This window comes from Poecilia formosa, unplaced genomic scaffold, assembly GCF_000485575.1.
Source record: "Poecilia formosa unplaced genomic scaffold, Poecilia_formosa-5.1.2 Scaffold320, whole genome shotgun sequence".
NCBI lineage: Eukaryota > Metazoa > Chordata > Actinopteri > Cyprinodontiformes > Poeciliidae > Poecilia > Poecilia formosa.
The window spans coordinates 228,105-251,556 of record NW_006800259.1 but is presented as its reverse complement, the minus strand read 5'-3'; the positions used below and the strand labels follow the sequence as shown (position 1 = coordinate 251,556).

The 23,452-nt window shown below is 42.1% G+C and overlaps 1 protein-coding gene across 1 annotated transcript; it reads right to left on the bottom strand.

The window, feature by feature from the left end:
- Positions 1-6,822: 6,822 nt before the first annotated feature.
- Positions 6,823-19,978, bottom strand: sncaip (synuclein, alpha interacting protein). The gene is made up of 12 exons (XM_007573170.2): positions 19,808-19,978; positions 16,515-16,602; positions 16,356-16,428; positions 15,062-15,588; positions 14,731-14,908; positions 14,440-14,666; positions 13,354-13,533; positions 12,349-12,462; positions 11,212-11,337; positions 10,955-11,124; positions 10,777-10,866; positions 6,823-9,458 (listed from the first exon to the last, which is right to left on the bottom strand). The coding sequence occupies exons 2-12, from the start codon at positions 16,569-16,571 to the stop codon at positions 8,522-8,524; spliced, it is 2,679 nt and encodes an 892-aa protein (XP_007573232.1). The 5' UTR covers positions 16,572-16,602; positions 19,808-19,978; the 3' UTR covers positions 6,823-8,521.
- Positions 19,979-23,452: the final 3,474 nt, after the last annotated feature.

The following is a 23,452-nucleotide window of genomic DNA, read 5'->3' as shown; positions in this document are numbered from 1 at the left end:
TCCATTCCTGTTGATTTGTGATCGGTTTTAAATGAGCTCAGATTCATTTAGATCAAACTTATTTTATGATGTTTTGGCAGTGTTTTGTAAACGACTTTTTTTAGCGCCACATCATGTTATAATTTATTCCCTCATCAAAAACAAACCTGGAGTGTCGCCTTGATTCTGAGCATTGCTTTCATCTCCATGGCAACTGTTCAGTGGGAAAACAGCTGGTGGATCTAACCCTACCCCACTACTCAGCTCCTTCAGACTAGCCAGCAGCAATTAGCAAACAGCTGGTGGATCAGCTGAGCTCATTACAGGAGCTGCTGCTCAGAGCAACACTAGTAAAAACATTAAAGGGTTAATGGAGGAGCCATGTTTGTCTTCCTGAAGGCGGAGTCGGAGCTTCTTAAAAGGGACAGAGGTTTAGTTTCAAAGTGTTAAAGTCAGATTTCTTTTAAGTCATGTTTGATATTTAAAGCATCTTTATAACTGAAGGTGACATGGCTGCTTGATAACGTGATAAAATCTCATGATCCACCTCTAAAATCCTGATTTGAGTTCAGAGGAAGAAGAATCGCTGTATTTATTGGATTATTAAAGGTCAGTGTGAGGACTTGTCAGCATGCTGCCCCCTGCTGACCGGAACAGAAACAAACTCAGTGGCATCGAGTTTCATTAGGAACTTATTCATCCGTTTCCTTTTTAATTTGTTTAAAACATCTTCGTTTCGCTTCAGTTTCAGCTGAGATTCCAGTTTCTGCTGTTAAAGATGGCCGCCGTGGGTTTAACACTCCTGCTCTGTGTGTGTGTGTGTGTGTGTGTGTGTGTGTGTGTGTGTTATGGATCGGCTCGTCTCCGGGGTGTTGCTGATGCTCTGCTGTGTCTCCTGTGGCAGCTCTAATGTCGGTGTGATTTACAGACCGCTGGACAAACAAGCATCATTACTGCAGCCTGTAAACGCGGCTCTGACTGACTGCTCCCAAAATGTGGAGTGGGGACCAACAGGGGCCCTTACCAGGCTCCCGCCGGACCCCTCCGTGAAATGGGAGAGTTTTATTTGACTATTATTTCACTGAGGGGGAGAGCAAAGGGTTGAGTCTGGATCTGTGATCCAGGATGGAGTTAAAGGGAAGGTCTGCCATAAAGCACACCTGTAAAAACCAAACGGGCAGAGAAAGGAGAAGCGCCTCCTCTGATCGCTCACTTTGGGTAATTGAGCCCTCAGAGTCTCATTTCCTTACAGAGAAAAACCTTCTCAGGAGGAACAGAGTTATTTACTGCTGCATCTTTAAAACGGGTGAGAATCATTATTTGGAAAAGAAAAAAACTGATTTTCTCATCAACTAAACTACTGACCACTGACAGACCCAAGGGTGGGCTAAAGGGGCCAAAAGCCCCCAGCCAACATTTGATAAACCTGTAAAATATCTGGTCTTTTAATTTATTTTTACTTCTTTCATTCCTTCTTCAAATAGACCAGAGGTCTGCAGCCATTTTGCTTTTGAGCTAAATAAATTTAGAGTCTGAAATGTCACATGGCCTTTCAGAAAGGAAAAAATACTTATTGTTTTTGTAGATCTAAAATTTTATTCTATTATTAGATTTTAAATAGAGAAAAGACAAAAGTTTTAAATGAGTATGGATACATTTTCTTGATATTTGTGGAAAAAATCAACAGGCAAATTTTTTCCAACCTGATAAGAAAAACAGAATCAAAAATATATTCCAGGCAATTTTAGTGCCATTCTACTTTGGAAGTTTCAAATTTAATCTATGTTACTTTATTATTTAAAATCTTTAGTTCGCAATTTTAGACAAAGTCATCAAGACCCGGTGTGGAACATCCAAAGAGCCGCTTGTGGCTCTGGAGCCTCAGGTTGAAAACCTCTGACAGAACCCAAAGTATGAAGCAGATGTTAATGTTAACATCTACAGTTTATAAACTTGTTTAAACTTTTAAAAGAGGAGAGGAATCATTTCTGATGTTTTCCTGCAGCAGATTCTTCTATCAATAATCCACTTTCTGGTTTCTCCGGATGTTTCAGGAGGTGAAGAAACGCAGCTCGTTAAAGATCTGCGCTAAAAACATCCAGACTTTCAGGAAAGTCTGCAGAGAAATCGATGGTGAGTTTGAGAGTAAAGCTGTGTGACATTCAGCAGAACATCAGCAACGATCGGAGTCACAAACTGCCGTGAAACTGAGCCTGACTGGCAATTACAGCGACAGGAGGATTAAAACAAACCGGTTTACGGCAGCGTGTTCCGATCTGGGCAGTTCAGGAGAAAAACGCGTCAACAAGGAGCCGCTGCTGGTTTAAGACTCACCATCAACTTGATGGGCGGATAAACGACAAACTGCTGCTGCGGGTCGGATCAGTTCTACTGCGGGGCTGAAGCACAATGCTGCCCCCTGCTGGCCCTGCAGCGGAACTACAGGGAATACAGTTTTGTCCAAAAAATGACGTAGGCCATTATTTTATGAAAGTGACGATATTATACTTGGATGCTTCACCAAATGTAATGACAAAATTAAAGGAATAATACAAAGACAGGTGTAGAATAAGAAAAATAATGCATTAAATTCTAATCTGACGTATAATAAAATCATCTACTTAAATGTTTATGAGGGAATATTGATAAGAAATAAATCAAAGTTCAGCAGCATAAAAAAGCCTAAAAAAATTATTATATAATTAGAATATATATGAAAACTTGTGTTGTAATTTCATTTACTCTTTCTCTGTGCAAAATTGAGCAAATTGTTACATATTCAAAAACAACAAAATAAAAAAAAAAACATTTTCTACGAGGTGACAATATCATTTTATGAATAAAGACTGAAAATAATGTGAACTATTCCCATGATTTGAATTCTTCCAGTTTGGAAACGCAGCTGTTGGCCCAAAATGAAGCCGAGCTTTACATCCTGATTCAGTTCAGGTTCTGCTGAGGAAGAACCCAGCGGACCAGAACCAGCAGACAAGGCGACCCAAACATCACTGACTGTGACGTAAACAACGTTAAATAGAGATGTTAGTTTTCACCTCAACAATCTCCCCAAACTCTGCAACTTGTGCATCTTTTTCTACCAAACTTTTTCTTTCCACTCAACTTTCCATTGATATGTTTGGACATTCTTCAGGAATGCCTTTTGGTGACTTTCCTCTTTGTGTATCATTTTTCTCCTGCAGGCCCAGATCATCATACTGACACCTCCATGCCTGACTGTAACTAAATGTTCTTCTGAAATGGTTCGTTTGGGTTTAGGTGATTGGAGGTTCACTTGTCTAGTCCACAAAATATTTACAAGAAAATCTCAAAGTTCATCGAGATGATTGTGTTCTAGTTGTTTATTCATTTATAAGTTTCACAGTTTTAAGCTAAATATTTAACTTACAAATTAAATATTTAGTTCAGAGATAAATATTTAGCCTGCTAGGTAAATAAGCAGTTTGTAGCTAAATATTTAGTTAGCAAGTTAAATATTTATCTTTGAATTAAATATTTAATTTGTAAGTTAACTATTTAGTTGGCAAGCTAACATTTAGCTTGCTAATTTAGTTTGAAGCTAAATATTTAGCCGTGATGATCGGTTTCCCTTTGGACTCTTGGAACAGGAACAAAACGCGACAATCTGTCCTGACCAAAATGTAAATGTAGTTTGATCTGAATATTAACTCTGTGTGTGTGTGTGTGTGTGGGGGGTGTGTGTGTGTGTGTGTGTGTGTGTGTGTGTGTGTCTCTCGCTGGAAGATGAATGGTGTTTATCAGTGCGGCTCTTTGACCAGGGCGTCGTCCAATTACCTTTTTTCGTAAAGGTTGGATTTATTAGCATCAGTCATCGCGTCGTTACATCAATTAATGCCGTTGACGGGTCACCGCCACCCCACACCCCTCTGTTACCCCTCTGCCCCCCCCCACACCTCTCTGCCCCCCACCCTTCAGAAACAGAAGATCTCTCTCTCTCTCTCTCGTTGGCATTAAAGCCTGTCATATCCCAGCATGCCGCGGGGCCCCCGGCCACAGCCCAGCGGTGTCAATTAAATTTGATTGACTGAGTAAAAGAAGCACACAAATAAGCCGAAACAACAGACACAAAAATCTATACATGACCCCCCCCACACACCTCGCCCCTCCGCCTGTCAAATCAGCGGCTCGTCTCTCCCAGTTTCATGGAGCCGGTGTGTGAGGGCCCCCCCCACAGCAAACAGAGTGAACCAATTAGCGGCTGTGGAGCCTCGTCCAGAGGCCCCTGGGTATCGACTCAAACTGTTGTCCAATAAATGAGGTCTAATTTATCAGCTTAACTCCCCCCGCCCCCCCTCAAACCCCCCTCTGCAGGACGGAGGAAAGAAAACAAACAGCTTGTGGTTTTTGTTTTGTGAGCCCCTTCAGCCTCCCTCACATCTCGACTTGTTGTTTTACTAATTGTCACGCGGCGGCTCGTGTTTCATATTTGCCGCCATGATGGAGGGCGGCCATTACAGCGGGCCCATTAGGCTCCGTGGGGAAGCGGCGGCGCTGCGTGGGAACCATCAAAGACCAATTTGCCCTCCAAACACCATAAATCCTGACCGCCGGTAAGTGACTGTTTTTGATGCTGCTGAAGCGCGCAGGAATAAATGCAGGCTCCGTTATGAATCGTCCATTAAACTAGCAGTGAGAACAATTCACACAACACATCCGTCTTGATCCGGGTGGCCAAAAGTGGGGTCCTGGGACCCGTAGAGGGCCTCTAACTGGCCTGCAGGGGGACAGGGAAGGAAACATCAGAGAGATGGAAGCTGATATTCTTCAGGAAAACACTGTGATGAGTTAATAACTGTCTGACCTTTGACCCCTATTACTGCTGTTTTAAATGGCAGTTTGATGTCAGGTGGTTTGAACTCAATCAGGTTTATAACATGATGCCGTTTGTAAAGATCAAGTCAAAAACAGTTTGGGTTATTTAGCCTCTCAGGCTAATAAGCCATTTTTCTTTTACCATCTTATTTATTCTTTTGTTAGTTTCAAACAAATTTTTTAGTTAGCAGACTAAATATTTAGCCAGCAAGCTAAATAAATAAATATTTAACTTCAACTAAATATTTAGCCTAATATTAAACTTGCTAACCAAATATTTTGCTGTTAAAGATTTAGTTTGTAATCTTAATATTTACCTTGATAACTAAATAGCTGGTTACTAAATATTTAGCCTTCTAACTAAATATTAAGCTTAAATAAATATTTATTTTCCAAGCTAAATATTAATTTTTCTAACTAAATATTTAATTAGCAACCTAATGAAGTTAGACATACTTTCTACAAAAAGGGTTAGGATGAAAAATCAAAGAAATGAAAAAGTTATTAAAGGTGATCTGTTCACTTTTATTTAAAATGTTTTGCTATGAATGTGATGAAAAAAAAATCCTGTTTTTCAGTGAACTCTTAAAAATTCAAAATAAATCAGAGGAAAAACTTTCTGAAGGTTTTTGGTTGATTCCCTTCCTGCCATTGAGGCCATTTTGCTTTGGCAAAATTAAAAATTAAAAAACAAAAAATAATATTTTATAGTCAGAGTGAAAATAAAACTCAGAGAAAATCAACATGACTCCAAATTAAAGTCCAGAAATAAAAGTTTATTTCAGTTTGTGTGAAACCCTCCACACTCTGAATGTGCTGGGTAGAGAAATGAACCCGACCTCAGATCATTGACCACAGACTCCTTCATTCAACAAGGTTCAGAGTTTTACTTTTAGCCAACAGTCAGTTTGGAGTTTTTCTGCAATCATCTGAAAATGTTTTTGACAGAACTTGATCCCAAAAAAACTTTAACTTACAAAAAAACAACCAGAATCAGGAGAAATTTCTGGAAACAGACAGACGTCCTCCAAAAGTGGTGCTGAGGTCATGAAGGAGCAAACTGCACAGCAGAAGCTCACAGCGACAACCTTTAACCCAGGATGTGAATGGGACAAAATGGAAAACGGAGACAGAGGCTGAACTCTGAGAAGTTACATCCCCTAGTTCTCACCAGGGGGCGCTAGATCTGTAAAAATAACCTGAAAATCCAGGCGAAGCTCACAGAAATGTGGCTGAACGTTTCAGCATTTTGAATGTAAACTAACTGGACTCACTGAAGGAGATCATTTAATAACTTTGGTGCCAAACAGAAACTTTAAAAATCAAGAATCAGACTCCTGAAGTTGTTCATCAGATTCCAGCTTCATCAAATCGAGCTGCAGAAAACATTTTCCTCTCACTTCAAACCTCATGCAGATAAAAATGTAGAAGGTGCTTCTTCAAACCTCCCCGTCATCTAACGTCTACCTCATGCCAAAAATACTGCATAGATAATAAAGAAATAAAACGTGGAATATAACGTAAACAATTTAAATACTAATAAAATATATACAGTGGGTTTTTTAAAGTATTTGTTGTGCTGGTGCATGATTAAAACATTTCATTTTGAACCGTAACACTGTGGCAGAAACATAAATACTTTGTCTGTAGTGAAGTTCAGGAAACAAATATGAATCGGTTCAAACGTTTCCCAGTGAAAATTAACTAAAAACGATGGGAAGGTGAGAAAAGAAGTGAGATCTGAAGTGTTCAGACTCGCATCACAAATACAGGCAGATCTGAAAAAATAGTTTGTCTATGAAAAGTTTAAAAAGGTTGAAGATTTGAGGCAAAGAACATGAGAACCTTTAAAACAAAACCGAGACGTGAAAATGAAACAAAAGTGTTTAAAATGAACAATTTGTGTCAGAAAGATTCATCCAGCCGCCTGGAATCTGGTTTTACGCTAAATATGGTCCAGAATATCCAGCAGTGAAACTGGGAGTGTCTTTTTTTAGGTAAATTAAATGTGGGGTTCCTCAAGGCTCCGTCCTCGGGTCACTTTTATTGAACATTTCCTCCTGTATGTCGATGACTCACAGATTTATGTTCGATCTTAGACCAGGTTTACTGCCAGTTTCATTAAATCTACATATATGATCAAAAATAACTTTAGTTATTAAAATCACTTTTAAAAATTCTCTCTTTTGAAGTTAATTAAATATAACTGTCGATCCATGATCTGTTGTAGCTTATAATATTACAATATTTCAAACATAAAAACAGTTCAGTTTGTTGATATTTGCCAACATTTGAAGTTAATTTTTTATTGTTTTGTGGTAACGGTTGGATGTTTGGCTTATACTCCTTCTGTGCTGTGATGCATTGTGGGTCATGTAGTTTTAAATCAAACTTATAAAAAAGGAAACAGAATTTACTATTCACCCAAATTCTTCATTTATATGATAAAATAATTGGAAATTACTTGAAAATCCAAACATATTTAAACTAAAAATGTCTAAATGGAGATTATGAAAAGTTACCATTTTTTTTTTACTTTTAAAGGCAGAAAGGAACCAGCAGACCGGATGAGACCGAAACCCAGAGAGTCAGAATCAGGGATGTGAAATTTAACAAGCAGTAAATCAGCCGTAAAGGATTTCATTACAGATCTCCACAACGATTTGTTTCATTAAGAAACTGATTTAAGCTCATAATAAAAACACTATAGAAAAAGAGAAGTAAACAGACACAGCACCTCATCCAGAATCCCGACCAGCACCAGGAAACCGGATCAGCAGCCGCCTGGAAGTCCTGTTGGTTTAAAAGGCACTGAAAGGTTTGGGGTCCAAATCCAGACTAAAAATCTCGATCCTCTGGTCATCCAGAACCAGAAGTCTGATCATCAGCTCTGAATTTAGACCTCTGACAACCTGAGATGTTCAGAACCAGTTCAGAACCGACTGGGTTCTTTCACTCAGAGCTGAAAACAAAAATCTGACAGTTCGGTCTGGACAGACGGATCAGAAATGAAATTCTTTGGCCAAATCTAGAACTGTTTCTGGAGGATTGGGTCAAGGATCCGACCCGTCAGGATTAACTGCTTCATAAATGAAGAACTCAAGAACATGTCACCAAGAAAGCTGCTGTTTGTGATGCTGCGTGGAAATGCTAATCAGAGAGAACAAGTTCCTGAGTCAGGCTGTTTACGGTTAGCGACGGATCGAAACATTTTCTCTGATCAATTACAACAGTTTGTTCTAATAGAGATGATTGTCACTTTAAACATCCATTCATTGCAATTTGTTCCGATTTCACTTTGGCTCCAGCTAACGGTATTAGCTCCAGCTAACGGTATTAGCTCCAGCTAACGGTATTAGTTCCAGCTAACGGTATTAGCTCCTGCTAATGTTTTAGCTCCAGCTAATAGTATTAGCTCCAGTTCATGGTGCTAGCTAACGTTGTCAGATTTAGCTAAGGGTGTTAGCTCCATCAGTGTTAGATCTGACTGATTAGTCGTGGATCCCTTTAAAGTCGGATGATTTAACTGGAAAATGATCCGTTTATTATGACCTCCAATCATTTTGTTCTCAAATTAATTATTTTTCTTTTAATTTTGTTGAAACTATGAAGCGGATCAGTTTCCATGAAAAACTACATATTTACGATCTGATTGGTTCTCATGTTCTGTGCCTCGTCTGCTTCAGGCCGGTCAGACGTTGCTGACTCGGCTCTTGCCCTTGGCTCCGCCCCCGACGGACTTCCTGCCAGGTGAGTTCTGATAGGCTGACGGTTTAACCGGACCGCCGCTACTGCTGTTGTTGTTGCTGTGGTTGGAGTTCCCGCTCAGCGTCTCCATGATGGAGCGGAACGTCCCAAACGACCTCTTGCCCTCTGAGCTGGCGGCTGCAGTCCTGTCCTTGCCCGGCGGCGCCCGGCTGGGTTCTGGCTCCTGATTGGACGAGCTCTTGTGGACCTGCTCGTCGAAGGTGACCCGGAGCTTCAGGTTCTGGGAGGTCTTCCTGCGGGACGACGGCGACTTCAGGGCGCTCTTGGGGCTGGTGGCGACCTTCTGGCCGTCGGCGGCGGGGGTTTCCGGGGTTCTGGTTTCCGTGGCGTCCGGGTCACTGGACGTGGGCGACGGCGTGTAGCCGATGCTGTCCACAGACTTTGACCCGCTGAGAGAAAAGGCCAGCTTCCTCTCAGTCGAGGAGGAGGAGGGCAGGTGCTTCCTCATTACCTGATGGAGGTGGTTGGACGCCGGCTCCTCCTCTGTGATTGGCAGGTGGGTCGGCCTATCGGGTCGCAGCGCGGCCTGGTTCCGCCCCTCCTCCGGCGGGTAGCCCTCGGAGTCGGACTCGCTCAGAGAGCGCTGCATGATCTGTTTGAGTCTGGCCAGTTTCAGCTCCCTCCTCTCCAGCAGGCCGGTCCTGTGGCCCCCGGGGGCCGCGGCGCCGGGGCCCTCTCTGCCCAGGCCGGCCCCCGGCTGCAGCCTCTCTCTGACGCCGTCGCCATCTTTCCCCAGAAGCTGCCGCAGCACCGAGTCCGGAGCCACGCCCCCCTGCCGGACCAGCCAGTGTCCGTCGCCAGGCGCCGCCTCGGCCGTCAGCAGCAGCTCAGGACACGCCTCCACCAGGGGCTGATGGGAACTGGAGGCCAGGGAGGGACACACATCACACACCATCATCATCACCATCGACCAATCAGCTCCCTGACGGCTGAACATCTTGAACTCTTCACATTACAAACAAAACTTTAAAAGTTTCCACTAATGTTGAAAACACAATTTTGCATTTGTGGTTTTCTATTAAATAAGAAACGATTAAAATCACACGTGAATCAGTTTAAGGCATTAAAAACATGCCACACCATCATCATCCTCCAACCACTTCCTGTCGTCTTCTTCATGGTTTCCTCCTGTAGTAACAGCTGGTTGTTGATGAAATCGTTTCCATGTCAGTGTTTTAAAAAACCTCATCTTAGCGCCAAAACTTTTAATTAACAAAACAAGTTTTCTTAAAATTGCTGTGATTCCATTAAGCCAATTTATTTCTGAAACGGACAGTAAATAGCATTTATATGGTCAATGGAAACACAGCTAGAGACAAACAAGCATCTGCTTCAGTGGAAATGTGAAGAACTAAAAGCTGCTAAAACCTGGTTGAGGTTAGTCTTCACACCTTTAAACTAAAACCTGCAACAGGCCCATTTTTACCTGGTGCTACAGTCCTGCCAGAAAACACACACACAGATACACACATTAAATATTTCTGTCAGGACAAGAACCATGAATAACATATTAGAGACCAGTTTATTGTTTTAAATGAATTTAAGACTTTCTAAGGAGGCGCAGAGACACTAGAAACCCTGCAAGTGTAGAGGTGTGTACATTTAGTGTAGTGTGTGTGTACAATGTGTGTACACACTACACACACTGTACACACACACTGCACACACTACACACACACTACACACACTGTACACACACACACTACACACATTGTACACACACACTACACTAACTGTACACACTACACACACTGTACACACACACTGCACACACTACACACACATACACTACACACACTGTACACTGTGTGTGTAGTGTGTACAGTTAGTGTAGTGTGTGTGTACAATGTGTGTAGTGTGTGTGTGCACAGTGTGTACAGTTAGTGTAGTGTGTGTGTGCACAGTGTGTGTAGTGTGTGTGTGTACAGTTAGTGTGTGTGTACAGTGTGTACAGTGAGTGTAGTGAGTGTGTGTGTGTAGTGTGTACAGTGTGTGTAGTGTGTGTGCACAGTGAGTGTAATGTGTGTGTGCACAGTGAGTGTAATGTGTGTGTGCACAGTGTGTACAGTGAGTGTAGTGTGTGTGCACAGTGTGTACAGTGAGTGTAGTGTGTGTGCACAGTGTGTACAGTGAGTGTAGTGTGTGTGCACAGTGTGTACAGTGAGTGTGTGTGGTTACCTAGGTGACCTGCTCGGCGTCCCCTCAGCCTTGCTGGGGTCCATCAGCCTCTGCAGGTGTTTCTGCAGGTTGATCCTCTCTGCTGTTTGTCTAAATGGCATCAGATGAAACAAACTCAGTTTGTTCTCAGACAGCTGAAGGTTTGGTTCTGGTCCGGCGGTCGGTTGGACCCACTCACTCGTTGAGCTGCTTGGTGAGCTTGACGACCTGCGAGGCCAGCGACATGCAGGTCTCCACCACCACCAGGTAGCGGGCGCAGGTGGTGTGTCCCTGCCGCTCGGCGCTCTGCGACGGCCGCTCCCCCTGCTGGTTCTGGATCGTCACGTTGGATCCGTACTCCACCAGAGTCTGGACTCACAGAGGCAGGAGCTCAGCTTCCACACATCAACAGGAAACCAGCGGCTTCATTCAACCAGCCGCCCAGCGTCAGGTTACCTGGATACAGGTGAGGTGTCCGTACTGCGCCGCCACGTGGACGGCCGTGTTTCCGTTCTGGTCCACTTCGTCCAGGGAGATGGCCTGTTCCTGCATGAACTGCAGCAGCCACAGCAGAACCTTCTCCTGCACAGAAACAAACCGGTTTCTTCCTGGAGGTGGGGCAGCATAACACCACAGGGGGGCAGCAGCGCGCCAGGCAGCTTCATAACAGCCATGAAGAAAATGGTTCTGAGTTCTTCAGCGTGTATTTAGCTCTAACTGGACAGAACCTGGTTCTGGAGAACAAAGTGATAGTTTTGGATTTTGCTGAATGATTTTTCTGAATGACGCTGCTTTTTACGTGATGACCTTGAACTGAGCACAGCGCTGCTGAAACGGCTCAGGTGGTTTTAACTGAAACGACTGATCCTGAGTTTAAACTGCATCTGCAGTTTATTAATGAGGAAAACGGCTTCAGGTGATTCAAGATTTCAGTCAAAATGTCATTTATTTCACTTTCTGACAATAAAAACTGATGAACATGAGAGCAGATTCATCGAGTATTCAGCTGCAGCTAAACAATTATTTTAGTAATTGTTTATTCTGTCAATTAATTGGGAAAAATAACTGACACATTCTGCAGAATTTCCATTGAACCACTTTCTTATTTTATACAATATCTGAAATAAATAAAAATGCAAATACTGTAAATAATTTAGTTCCGCTTGTAGGTAAGATATATGCCGAAGAGTGGAAGACGGAAATTACAATTTCTTTGAGGGAAAATCCCTAAGGGATTAATAAACTTTCTATTTAATACAGTATTGGACTGATCTGGTGATTATTGGTGGATGAACTGATTAATAATTGGATAACAGGTGTTGAATATTAGGTTTTTTGTTTTTTTTACAGAATTTGATCCAGGTGATGCTAAAACTGAACCTTCAGTTCTGTATAGATTTACAGAAAAACATTTTTCATTTCAGTGCAAAATGTTTATATTTTTGGACAGTTTGGCTTCATTAAAGCTCTGAATGTTTTATTTTAGCAGATTGCACATTGTTGAGTTTATATACACCAATTACTGATTAGTTAATTATTTGAAGCAGTGAGTGCTGATGAAGCCAACTCGGCTGCAGGTGTTGCCGTGGTTACCTGTCCGTATCGAGCAGCATAGTGGATCAGACTGGGATGCTCTCTGGTGCAGCTCAGCTCGGCGATGGCCTCCGTCTCACTCACCATCCACCTCACACACTCCAGATGGCCGTTCTGAAACACACACACACACACACACACACACACAAACACACACTCTTATCACCCAGAACCGAGTTCTGCAGAGAGACACCGGCTCCTCAACCTGCAGCTCTAAACAGTTTGATCCCAACATCAACAGACCTTCACACTCTGACATGTTTTATTAATGTTTTTATCAGCTGGTAGGAAATCCGTCTTCCTTCATCTAGATGAGCCAATCAGAGCAGAGAGCAGCTGCTCAGCTTCCTGTCTGGCAGCCAATCAGAGCAGCAGGGCTGAACTCTCCTCCCTCTGCCTGATTGGAGGAGCTGCTGTTAGCGTTCGCATCGTTTTATCTCGGACCTGATCTTCCTCCGAATCAGAGTTTTTACAGCCGACTTCCTGTCTGCAGAGGAAGTTAAACCAAGCTGGACGTTTTAACTGGACAGCAGAAACAAAAACACAACCTGAACCGTCGGGATGCTGATCCGGTACTTTATTCACAACAGAACCAGACGGAATAACAGTCTGAAACTTTAAATGAGCTCATTCAGATTTGATGCTGCAGGAAAAAGAAAACTTGGGTGAAAAAGCAGGAAAATACTAAAAGATTCAGCTGAGAGAACATTTAGCATCTAATTAACGTCATGTGAGCAACATGATGAGCTAGATGTGCTGGATGAAAGGAGGAAATAGAGAAACAACGTTGCTCAACGTTAAAATGCTCTGCTGATCTAAACTAAAGCAGCATCTGCTTTAGTTTCAGCAGGACGATGCAGAACCTGCATCTGGTGCTGCTGGCTTCCTGAGCTCCAGATCCAGAACATTCAGCTCAACAATTAAAGAAAAATATGGCAATGGCCTAGTCCAAGTACAGCCGTGACGGCAATGCTGTAGTGGGACGTTGGGGAGCGGGTGGCTGACCTTTACCCCCAGGCCGGCGGGGGTGAGCTGCAGGCTGTTGCGCTCGTTGAGGCCGTCCTCGCCCATCAGGGAGGTGAGGTGCTGCAGGCAGTCGGCGTGGCCCTGGGAGGCGGCGGCGTGCAGCAGGTTGTTCCCGTCCTCGTCTCTGATCAGCTCCAGGTTGTCGGCCGCCAGGTGAGGCTGCAGGAGGAAGAGGAGGAGGAAGAGGCCTTTTTATGATATTAAAGTGTGAGATCACTTTAATCTAAATGGAAACAATAAAGCAGCTCAGTGTGTGAATCACTGAACAGAGTTATTGTTTCACAGCAGCTCATCCTCAATGCTGCAGCAGGAAACAGTTAAAACGATCAAACCCAACATATTAAACAGTTTAAAATCCTCCCAGACCTCTGACTTTACTCTCAACAGGATTATTAGTGACATTTTCCCAGATTTTTTGCTTTTGTTTAATATCTTCCATCTCTATTTTGTCACTTGATTATCAAGAAGAGTAAAAACATTTACCAGAATTTTATTTAACTAGCATAAGCAGCTGCTGCAGGATGGAAGAATCTTTTATTTGGTTAATTGGAAATATTCAGCAGATTACTCAGTGATGGGACTGAAAAACAACACGATGTCAGTGTTCATATCAGTCAATACCGATAATTATTGATTAGTTTTTTGTTTTAATTATCTGATCTGCCAAACTGCTGACATTGTGACATTTTCTGTTTTATCCAGTTTTCACTCCATGTCTTTTATTTTTCAGCAGATATGAGGCGCAGGGGAAAACCTGAAACAGGTTGTTGCTAAGCAACCAGCTGGAGTGAGTGAGTTAGTTGATGCCACACAGCCTTTCCTCCGCCTACATCTCCCAGAATGCTGTGTGGTTCTGGATTGGAGTTGGGTGAAATAATTGAACATTCTATCAGTCATATTATTTATGGATATTGATCACATATCTGCTGTAATTATTGATTTATTGTCCAGCCCTGCTCCAGTCCTACAGTAATGGTTTGCAGCGGTTCTGTTTCCTCCAGATAAATTAACGTTTTTATGAAAAGTGTAGAAATCGTTGCGGCTCGCTGTAATGCCTCCACCCACCAGCAGGGAGATCTGCCCCTCCCTGACGATGTTGATGATGTTCTGGTTCTTCTTCGTCTCCTCGTCCAGCTCTCCCCTCGCTCCTCCTCCTCCAGGAGTCCAGGGTTTGGAGGCGTCCGGTTTACCCACAATGCACCCTGCCATGGGGAACGCCAGCCCCCCCGGAGGCTCCGCCCCCGACCGCTGGCTGTGGGGGTCCGGGAAGACGCGCGCCGACAGCAGCTTGTCTGGAAGCAGAACCGATCGGGTCAGAGCGTTTCCTGATGCCAGAGGAAAGTTTTCACAGCCCACCTGCGTCAGAGAAGGAGGAGAGAGAGGAGGAGCTGAGGAGGCCGGGCGGCGGCAGCTCCGCCTGGTAGCCGCCGCCGCCGCCGGCTCCTCCCGGGGAGCGGTGCAGGTGGTGGAGGTCCGGGTCCATGGACTTGGACTTCCTGAGGTCTGACCACTTCACCGGAGACAGAACGCAGAACTGCAGGAGAGCAGAACCCAGACGGAGCTTCAGGGTCACAGCAGTCCTTTTATTAAGGAACTAAAAATAAAAACTGTTTTCCTTTTAGTGGAGCGTGAGTCGCTGCTAGAACCCGTCAGTGAAGCAGAACCAGAACCAGGCGGTTGGACTCACCGGGGTCTGGCTGCTGCTGCTGCCCAGGCTCAGAGGCTCGTTGTGGGTCAGAGTGGAGCTCTTCATCCCTCCTCCTCCTCCTCGGTTCCTCTCCAGGGTTCCCCCGCCGGCGCCGCCCCCCGCCGCGGACCGCCTGTCGTGGGGGACCCGCGGCAGCGTGGACATCTGCTGGCTGGACTTGATGTACGGCACGTCCAGAATCTCGTCCATGTCCAGGTCGTAGTGCTCCAGCTCCCCGAACAGAGCCTGAGCGTTGCCGCCGACCTTCGCCTTCCCGTCGCACGGCGTGGAGGCGCCGGTCTGCTTCTCAGAGCTGGACTCATCCTTACCGACCTCGCTCTGCTCCAGAACCGGACCCTGGTTCTGGTTCTTCCCGTCCGAGTCCGACTCTGTGGTTTCTGGCTGGTGCTTCAGGGGGGAGACCCTCTTCACCGGTCGGAACTTGCTGTGGACCTCGGCCAGGCCCGTGGGTTTGATCCCCCCGCCGCTGTGGGAGGGAACGCCGCGGCTCCAGTTGATGGCCGGAGCTGCAGAAGAAGAAAATATTCCATCTGAAACATTCCTGAAAAAGCAGACAAACGTCCTGGATGTCTTCACTTTTTAATCCATGAAAGTTATTTGGTTGCTGTTTTAGTTCTGTGAGTTGAGACCAAAACCCAACAAACAAACTGCCGTCAGTCTGATGGAGAACATCTGTAACTGAAACATGCCGACATTCTGCCAGGTTTCAATCAAGGAATGATTGGATGAGGAATATGGAGAACTGATCCTGCCAAAATTGTCATTTAATACAGAAATGACTTGGTAATTAAAGTGCCTCATTTGATCACACACAGTATAAATTTAACATTTCTACTATTATGTAATTCACCATTTCATGTTAAAGTCCATTGTTTTATTAGTTTTCTATTATATCTCAATGTTTCCCATTTTTTCATGATATTTTAATTGACTGCCACTATTTTTTTTTGCAAATTTATTTTCTTAACATTCCTTCTTTGCATTTTCTTGTTTATTTAAATATTTATTTTTTATTTTCCTTCTTTTCCAGACTGATTCAAAGGTCAGAGGTCAGCAAATCAACAAACAAAACAGAACAATTCCTCCAAGAATAGTTACAGAAAGTTCATTAAAAAGCTCCTCAGAAAGCTGCAGAAACACTGATCTGAACCGGTTTCCATGACCCAACCCTCCGGTCCGGTCCGGTCCGGTCCGATCCGGTCCAGTCCAGTCCAGACCAGTCCGGTCCGGTCCAGTCCAGTCCAGACCAGTCCGGTCCGGTCCAGCTGCTCACCTGGTCTGTCCTCTGCCGGGCCATCGCTCCTTCTGGACAGTTCTGGGATGTTCTTCAGTGATGTGACAGAATACTGGAAAACAAATGACAGGTTCTGATGTTACGAATCATAAACGGGTCAGAACAGAACCGAGCGTGGTTTTGGGTTTCCATACGGACCACTGAGTCATCGGAGAAGTCGATCTCATCCAGGTCCAGGTATTCAGGAGCCTCCATGTTTCCACCTCATCATCAGAATCAGAACCAGCTGCAGACAGAAGCAGAGTCACAAACCGGGCCGGACCAGAACATTCTGCTCTGCTGCCGCGATACAATCAAACAGGAAGCGGCTGCAGGAAACCCAACCAGCCCTGATGAAAACTGGGTTTCTGACCCAGACTGGGTCCGGATTTACACACAATACGGAGGAAGTTCTGGAAGTCGGGTCCAATCTCGGCAGAACTTTCCCCTCAGCAGTAAACGGACTGAAGCTCAGAGCTGAAGCCAACAAACATCAGGATAATCTGGATTAATGAGGAGCGGCGTTCCGCACGGCGCGGCCGACCTCAGACGGCCCGAACGGGTCGAACCGGCACTGCAGAGGTCCGGCTACAATTCAGGACCGGTCCGGAGAGGGTCAAGAGGTCAAACAGATCCAGGAGAACCTTTAATACTGATGCTACTGGTGATGCAGATTAGGATTATCTCAGATGTAAATATTAGACATAAATAACTAAATGCATCTAAATATTTATATATATATCAAATATTTATTTAGATAAATATCTAAATACATTTTTGAGATACAAGTAAATATTTATTTAGATATTTAGAAGTAAATAAGAATTATTTATCCTCTAAAATATAAATGTAGGCATTTATATATAGATAATATTATAGGTACCGTATTTTCAAATAAATAAAATATCTATTCATGAAATATATTTTCTGTACTTCAAACTTGAGATTAAAAGTGATATTTGAATCATTTCATATTTTAATCAATAAAATGTTTTCTTGCCAAAAAAAAGAACTGAATTGTTTTTTACCAACATTTTCTCTCTCATATTTTTCTTTCACTAGTTTAAGTATCTGCTAACGAATGGGGCAATATCAATAACATAATCAATATCGATTGCTAAAATTATCGTTTACAAATCCTACCTAATGCAGTGCTTTGTGGCAGAAATTTTTCACATAATTACTTTTAAATCATTAATCTGATTTATGTAACCATAAACATGATGTAATACTCAAAAAGTAAATCTTACATAATACTTTAAAACGTATTAATTCACAGTGGACCCACCTCAGCGCTACAGCAGAAGCTAACGTCTGGGTGTAACAAAATCTGAAGTTCTGAGACAAACCAGTCACCCGTCTTCCTGCTGCGACCGGCGACTGTACCATGTTTTTACGATTTGATTTGTTTTTATAATGTGAAGCACTTTGAACTGGCTTACTACTGAAATGTGCGACACAAATAAACTTGATGGATTGATGGTTACAACAGGACAGCTACTGACTACTTATCCCTACTCCACATAACCCAACTGTTCTGTGGACCTGGAATCACATCCAGATGTTCCAGGATCGTTTTCTGATGATCCGAGCAGAACATCTGGGTCCTTCTGGACTCAACCGCTGGTTCTGTCTGGGCTCACAGTCCCAGCAGAACCTCAGCGTCAGACCTCTGCTCACAGGATGGCAGAACCGTCCAGAAAACCCGACCGGACTAGAACCTGCAGCAGCAGGAAGTCCACAGAATAATAAAAAGTTCTGGTTCTGGTCCAGCTTCCACTGAGGCCGCAGCATGCTCAGGAAGCCGTGGAGCTGCTTTTTGCGTGGGAGGAACCGCCGAGCTGAAACCCCTAAATGCAGCTTACAGAACCGGGCCGGCCCGGATAACAACCGTTTGGGTCGGGAAGCTGAAAATAAGAGCGGAGTGAAAATGGGAGCAAACATCTGGCTGCTGTGTTTATGTGAACAGCTGATGATCCGCCCGGCTGCCGGGCCGCCAGCAGCTAAAATAAGCCCAGCAGGCCGGCGGCTCCGGACCGGTTCTGGAAGATCCACCCGGACTTTACTAGAAGAGCGTCAGAGGTTCTGCTGCTAGAACCAGAACCAGCACCAGTAAACCGACCCGACTGAACGCAGCAGACCGAAGGGAACAACAGGCTGGTTCACTGAGAGAACCAGAACCAGAACCAACTGGGTCTGGTTGTGTCAGTGGAAATGTTTCCACCAGTAAGAACCGCTATAAAAAAAATCACATGAAAGGACGAATCAGAGCAAACCGACGAGGTCCAAACGATCAAATGCTCAGGTCCGAGCAACCCAGAGAGGGTTTTAAAATCTGTTTTATCAAAAACCAAAAAAACAACAACAATATTTTACAAAAATAAAGAGAAAAGATCAATATTTTATGTGGGTTTCACAATCTTAACTAGGTCAGAAATTCATAACTTTTATGCATTATTATTTTTGGAGCAATGAGAGTTAAAAGAGAAAAAAATGACCCAAAATAGAATATCTTATAAAAGTGAAGTAAAAATAAAATTTTCTTTTTCGCTTTTACTGCATTAAATCTTTTAAACAATCAGCAGCATTTTCTGTCTGGAGATGAATCAATAATATCCAAACAGTTCACACAGAATTCAGTCAACTGCTTCAAGACAAGAGGAACGCCTTCAGGTTAAAGTTATTATCATAATGTCACATCACGTTTAATGCTTTAATTTAACTAGGAGCTTTAAATCCCTGTAAAAACCCAGCGATGCAGCGCAGCACCAGAACCTGACCCAAACTGGACTGGCAGGTTCTGATTTGTAGTTTTCCTGGAGTTTCCTTCTAACTGCAGCCACAAACTCATCCGACTCAGATCTGGTTTCATTCAGCAGATAAATTTAAACAAATCTGATCATGAAAGAGGAAAAAAATCTAAGCATATATATTTTTATAAACTTACATCCAATAGAACAGAATATTTATGGGTTTTTTCTCCTAAAGAATAAAATGATATCTGGTAAATAGTAGTAAACATAATTTCAGTCATTTAAATTTCGGTCCTTTAGCAACTACCTTTTAATTTTTTTTTTTTCCTGGAAAGTTTACAGATAAACTTCTGTCCATTTAATGTAAAAACTTAAAGACACCTGAACGCAACATTTAGTGATTCCAGGTTAATTTTTCCTCCAGTTTAAAAACGAGCTGGATGTTTTCAGGCAGGGATGAGAGTCAAACTGCCTCTCATTTGATGCTGGACAGTAAAGGTCTTCTGATCTGTCCTGATTGTTGCTGCCAGCTGGTTTAATCCGCTCATCCTCCAGCAGGATCAGCAGCTAAGCTACCAGGCTAATCAGCTAACAGGCTAACGGGGAAAGCTGCTGGAAAATTGGGTCGAACCGGCGGCTCGGCTGGGAAACCTGGAGCTTCCCGCTCAGGGTGTCATAGAAAGCCGTGGAAGACTGTACCGTATCGAAGTCAGGGTGGGAACCCGGAGGAATGAGCCGGTGTAGGGGCTGGAGGAGCCAGCGGAGCCGCTAGCTGATCCAGCTGTTTTTTTCCCTGCTGTCGCCTCGATGTCTTCAGGAGCACAAAGACTTTGACATATGGGCCAATCAGAGAGGAGCGCAGGACAGGAGGGCTCACTCCGACACGTTTTCACAACCACGGAGCGCTGCTTCTGTTTGAGATGCCGAAGCTGGTCCGTTAAAATATCGCATTATGAAGAATGTAAAGGAGCAAAACAACAAGAAAACAAGTACATTAAGGTTTAGAAATCAAGATTAATAAAACATAAATTACATGAGAAAAATATTTTTAAAAATAATTTGTAATGAATAATGCATTATAATTGATCCTTTAGGAAATCATTCATAACAGAAGCTGTTTCATATTTGAAATAATGATTTTTATCATGAATTGTTTTTAAAGAAAATCTAATTTCTCTAAAATAAACCTAATCAAAACAAAACAAAGATATTTCTAAAGTTGTGGATAAACATAAATTGTCACAACAATTAGTGAGTCAAAACACGGACTAATTCAATCAGTTTTAAATTACTTTCATTTTAGTTGCTCATAATTAAACACTCCAGAACGAAATCTTGATCTTTCTGTATTATTATAACATGAAGTGAACTAAAACACATATTTTGTTATCACAGTCAGTGGTGTTTTTATTTTTTGCTTAATTTTTTTTTTTTTCTTTGACATGGTTAACATGGCTCACAACCCGGGGCGGCATGAGTAGGATCAGCCCGTAGACCAACAGGACTCGTTACGAAGCCACGGAGGTTGGACAGAACTCGCTATGAACCCCTGGAGGTTCACTTCTTTATTTAGAAGTCCCATCTTTCAACCCAATACCTTAGAGTGCCTGATTGGTGCATTTTTAGAAGTGTATTGCAGACGCCTCTGATCACACGTCTGAATGGATGTGGCTTCTTCTGTGGCTGGTCTGAAACCCACTGGCTGGCTTTGTGGGTTTCCTCTTCAGATGGCTGCTGGTTTTGTTGTTCCACTATGTCTCTCAGCCTTTTGTTCAGCTGTTCAATGTCAAGCTCCAAGTTGGTGTTTTTCTCCTTTAATAGGTAGTTTAACTGCTCGAAGACATAGTTTTTCTGCAGGACGGTGTATTTCTCCTCCAAGTTGGTGTTTTTCTCCTTCATCGTGGTGTTTTCCTCCTTTAGCGTGGCGTTTTCTTTCTTCATGAGAGTGTTTGTCTTATCCAGGTGAAGAAATAGTTAATATTTGCTTTTGTTTGTTTTTCTGCCAGACCAGAAAATTAAAAATAAAAACTTTTTAATTGATTTTTCTAATACAAACATTGTTAGATTTTCCTGCTGCCTTTACATTAAATTAAATTGAAGGTGCTGCTGGCTGAAATTGAGCTTTATTCTTTTTCCGATATGGGTGACTCATCGTTACGATAGACGATCTTTGGCAGCCAGACAGGAGGAGGAGAGCCGTTATTTGGACCCGTTATCCCTAGAATAAAAAAACCCGGTTATAAAACCATACAGAGTACTTTAAATCATTATTCTCATCAAACTGTCCAAATTAGCATTTAATTCTCATAAAACCTTTCATCTGTCTCTTATTTAAATAAACTTTACTGATTCAATCGGCTCAGATAAGTAATTATTACATTTCAACATGACACGTTCATCCTTAACACTAAATCCTTTTTACAGTTTTTTTCCCCAAATATTATTTGGTTTCTTTATAGTATAATAAATAAAGCTGTTGTATACTTTTGACTTTATTAAGCGGCTAATTACTTTAATTTACTAATTTACCAGTTTTATTAGATTAATAAATATCTGCATCAGCTTTTGAGATTTAAGATTAAACCTAACTTTGTTAACTTTGTGATATTTATTTATATCTTTTCTGAGACAAAATGATGCAGCACATTGAAGTCCCAGCATCAGCAGCTTCAACGCAACACCGCCACCTAGTGACAAACGTAGAACATAACAGCGAGAAATACTTTCTTAAAGCTGAGTGACGCTGAACTTCCTCTGTCTGGACGCTAGGTGGAGACAAACTCTCTGCCAGAGTTTCCTGTGCAACCTGAGAGTTTTCTTCTTCTTTATGTTTCCGGACGGTGCGCTCCATTCTTCTCGGTTTCCTCCTGCTTGGTTAATGTTTATAGTGAAGTAGTTGTTTATAATCTATGTGTTGCCGTAATTGTTACATTTAATGGTGAGAAAGAAGGTTTTTGTTCCTGCCAAAGCATCTCAAGTCCACTGTTTTCCTCCACTGCTTGTTTCCTAATCCTTTTGTCTCTACATTACACATAATAATATTAAATGTTATTAATGCACACAACACTCGCAAAAACCTTATATTTTGAAATGTAATATTTTATAAACACACACTTTTTTCTGCAAGACAGAGTATTAGAACCATGCTAAGAGAACAATTAAATATAATTAGGAGAATGAAATTATGAAATTACCAGAGTAAAGTTGTAATATGACTTATTCTTGTAATACTATGAAAGAAAATATTATTTTATTATTTTGACTTTATTTTCCTAATACAGTGACTTCCTAATATTATTACTTTGTTCTTGTTATTTAATTATTTTTGTTTTCTTAGCGTGGCTCTAATACTCTGTTGTAGTTTTTCAGATGACTTTGTTAATAAAAATCAAGCCTACAGGTAGTTTTCCTTCCACTTAACTTTGTGCTGCTTTGTGTTGGTCTGTGTTGGTTTGTGTTGTTTAAATATTGTTAAACAGTTAAACAATATTTAACTGAAGTCCTAAAAGGGGTGCAGGTTTTAATGTTTGTCTTTTTTTTTCAAAATGTCTTTCTCTTTCCCAGTTTTTTTTTCTGTTTTTATTTTAATTATGTGAAGCACTTTGAAATGCCTTGCTGCTGAAATGTGCTATACAAATAAAATTTGATTGATTGATTGGTCTGACACAAAACACTGAAGTTTCTTGCTCTAAAGAGAATGTGAAAATGAATGTGAAAAGTTTAAAGTGTGTAAATGAGTCTGCATCAAGAAGACGACTCCTTAAAATAACATTTTGTTAAAGCATCCAGTCACACAGGAGTTCACGTTTAAGCCAAATTTATTGAAGCAGCGATGGAAGAAGACACTGGGAGCTCCTCTGCTTACGGCCCAGCTGGTTCATGTGTTTACAGGCAAACACACACTCCACTCCTCACCCCACAGCAGAAAACACACACACGCTCACACACACACACATCCACAGAAATCTGACTTCAGCTGTTATTTAATAGAAATAAAAAGCCACAGAGGGAAAACCTGGTTTTTAGCACCAAAAGACAAAAATCTGTTCTTTGTCACGATAAAGGAAATATTAAAGTTTGAGTCAGTTTCCTGTAAAAATATCTAGAAATTATTTAAAATGATTAAATTAAACATCACATATCATGTTTTATATAAAAAGTAAGAGAAAAACATGCAGATAAAAAGTCTTTGTGTAATAAAGGAAAGTTTTTTTTTTTTTTTTTTTTTTGCTCTTAGGAATAAGCAGATTTGAAGAAAATATTTCTGAACTGTGAGAAAACGCTCATATTCCCTGGGATTCTTACACAGATGAAAACTAGAATGAAATAATAGTTTTAAAGCTT

Bases quoted from the DNA above. Each gene is read 5' to 3' on its own strand.
- sncaip (XM_007573170.2), bottom strand. From the start codon at position 16,571: ATGGAGGCTCCTGAATACCTGGACCTGGATGAGATCGACTTCTCCGAT. The intron at 14,909-15,061 runs GTGAGTCCAACC...GCTCTCCTGCAG, and splicing joins GCAGCAGCAGCCAGACCCCG to TTCTGCGTTCTGTCTCCGGT. The intron at 11,125-11,211 runs GTAACCTGACGC...CTGTGAGTCCAG, and splicing joins GACACCTCACCTGTATCCAG to ACTCTGGTGGAGTACGGATC.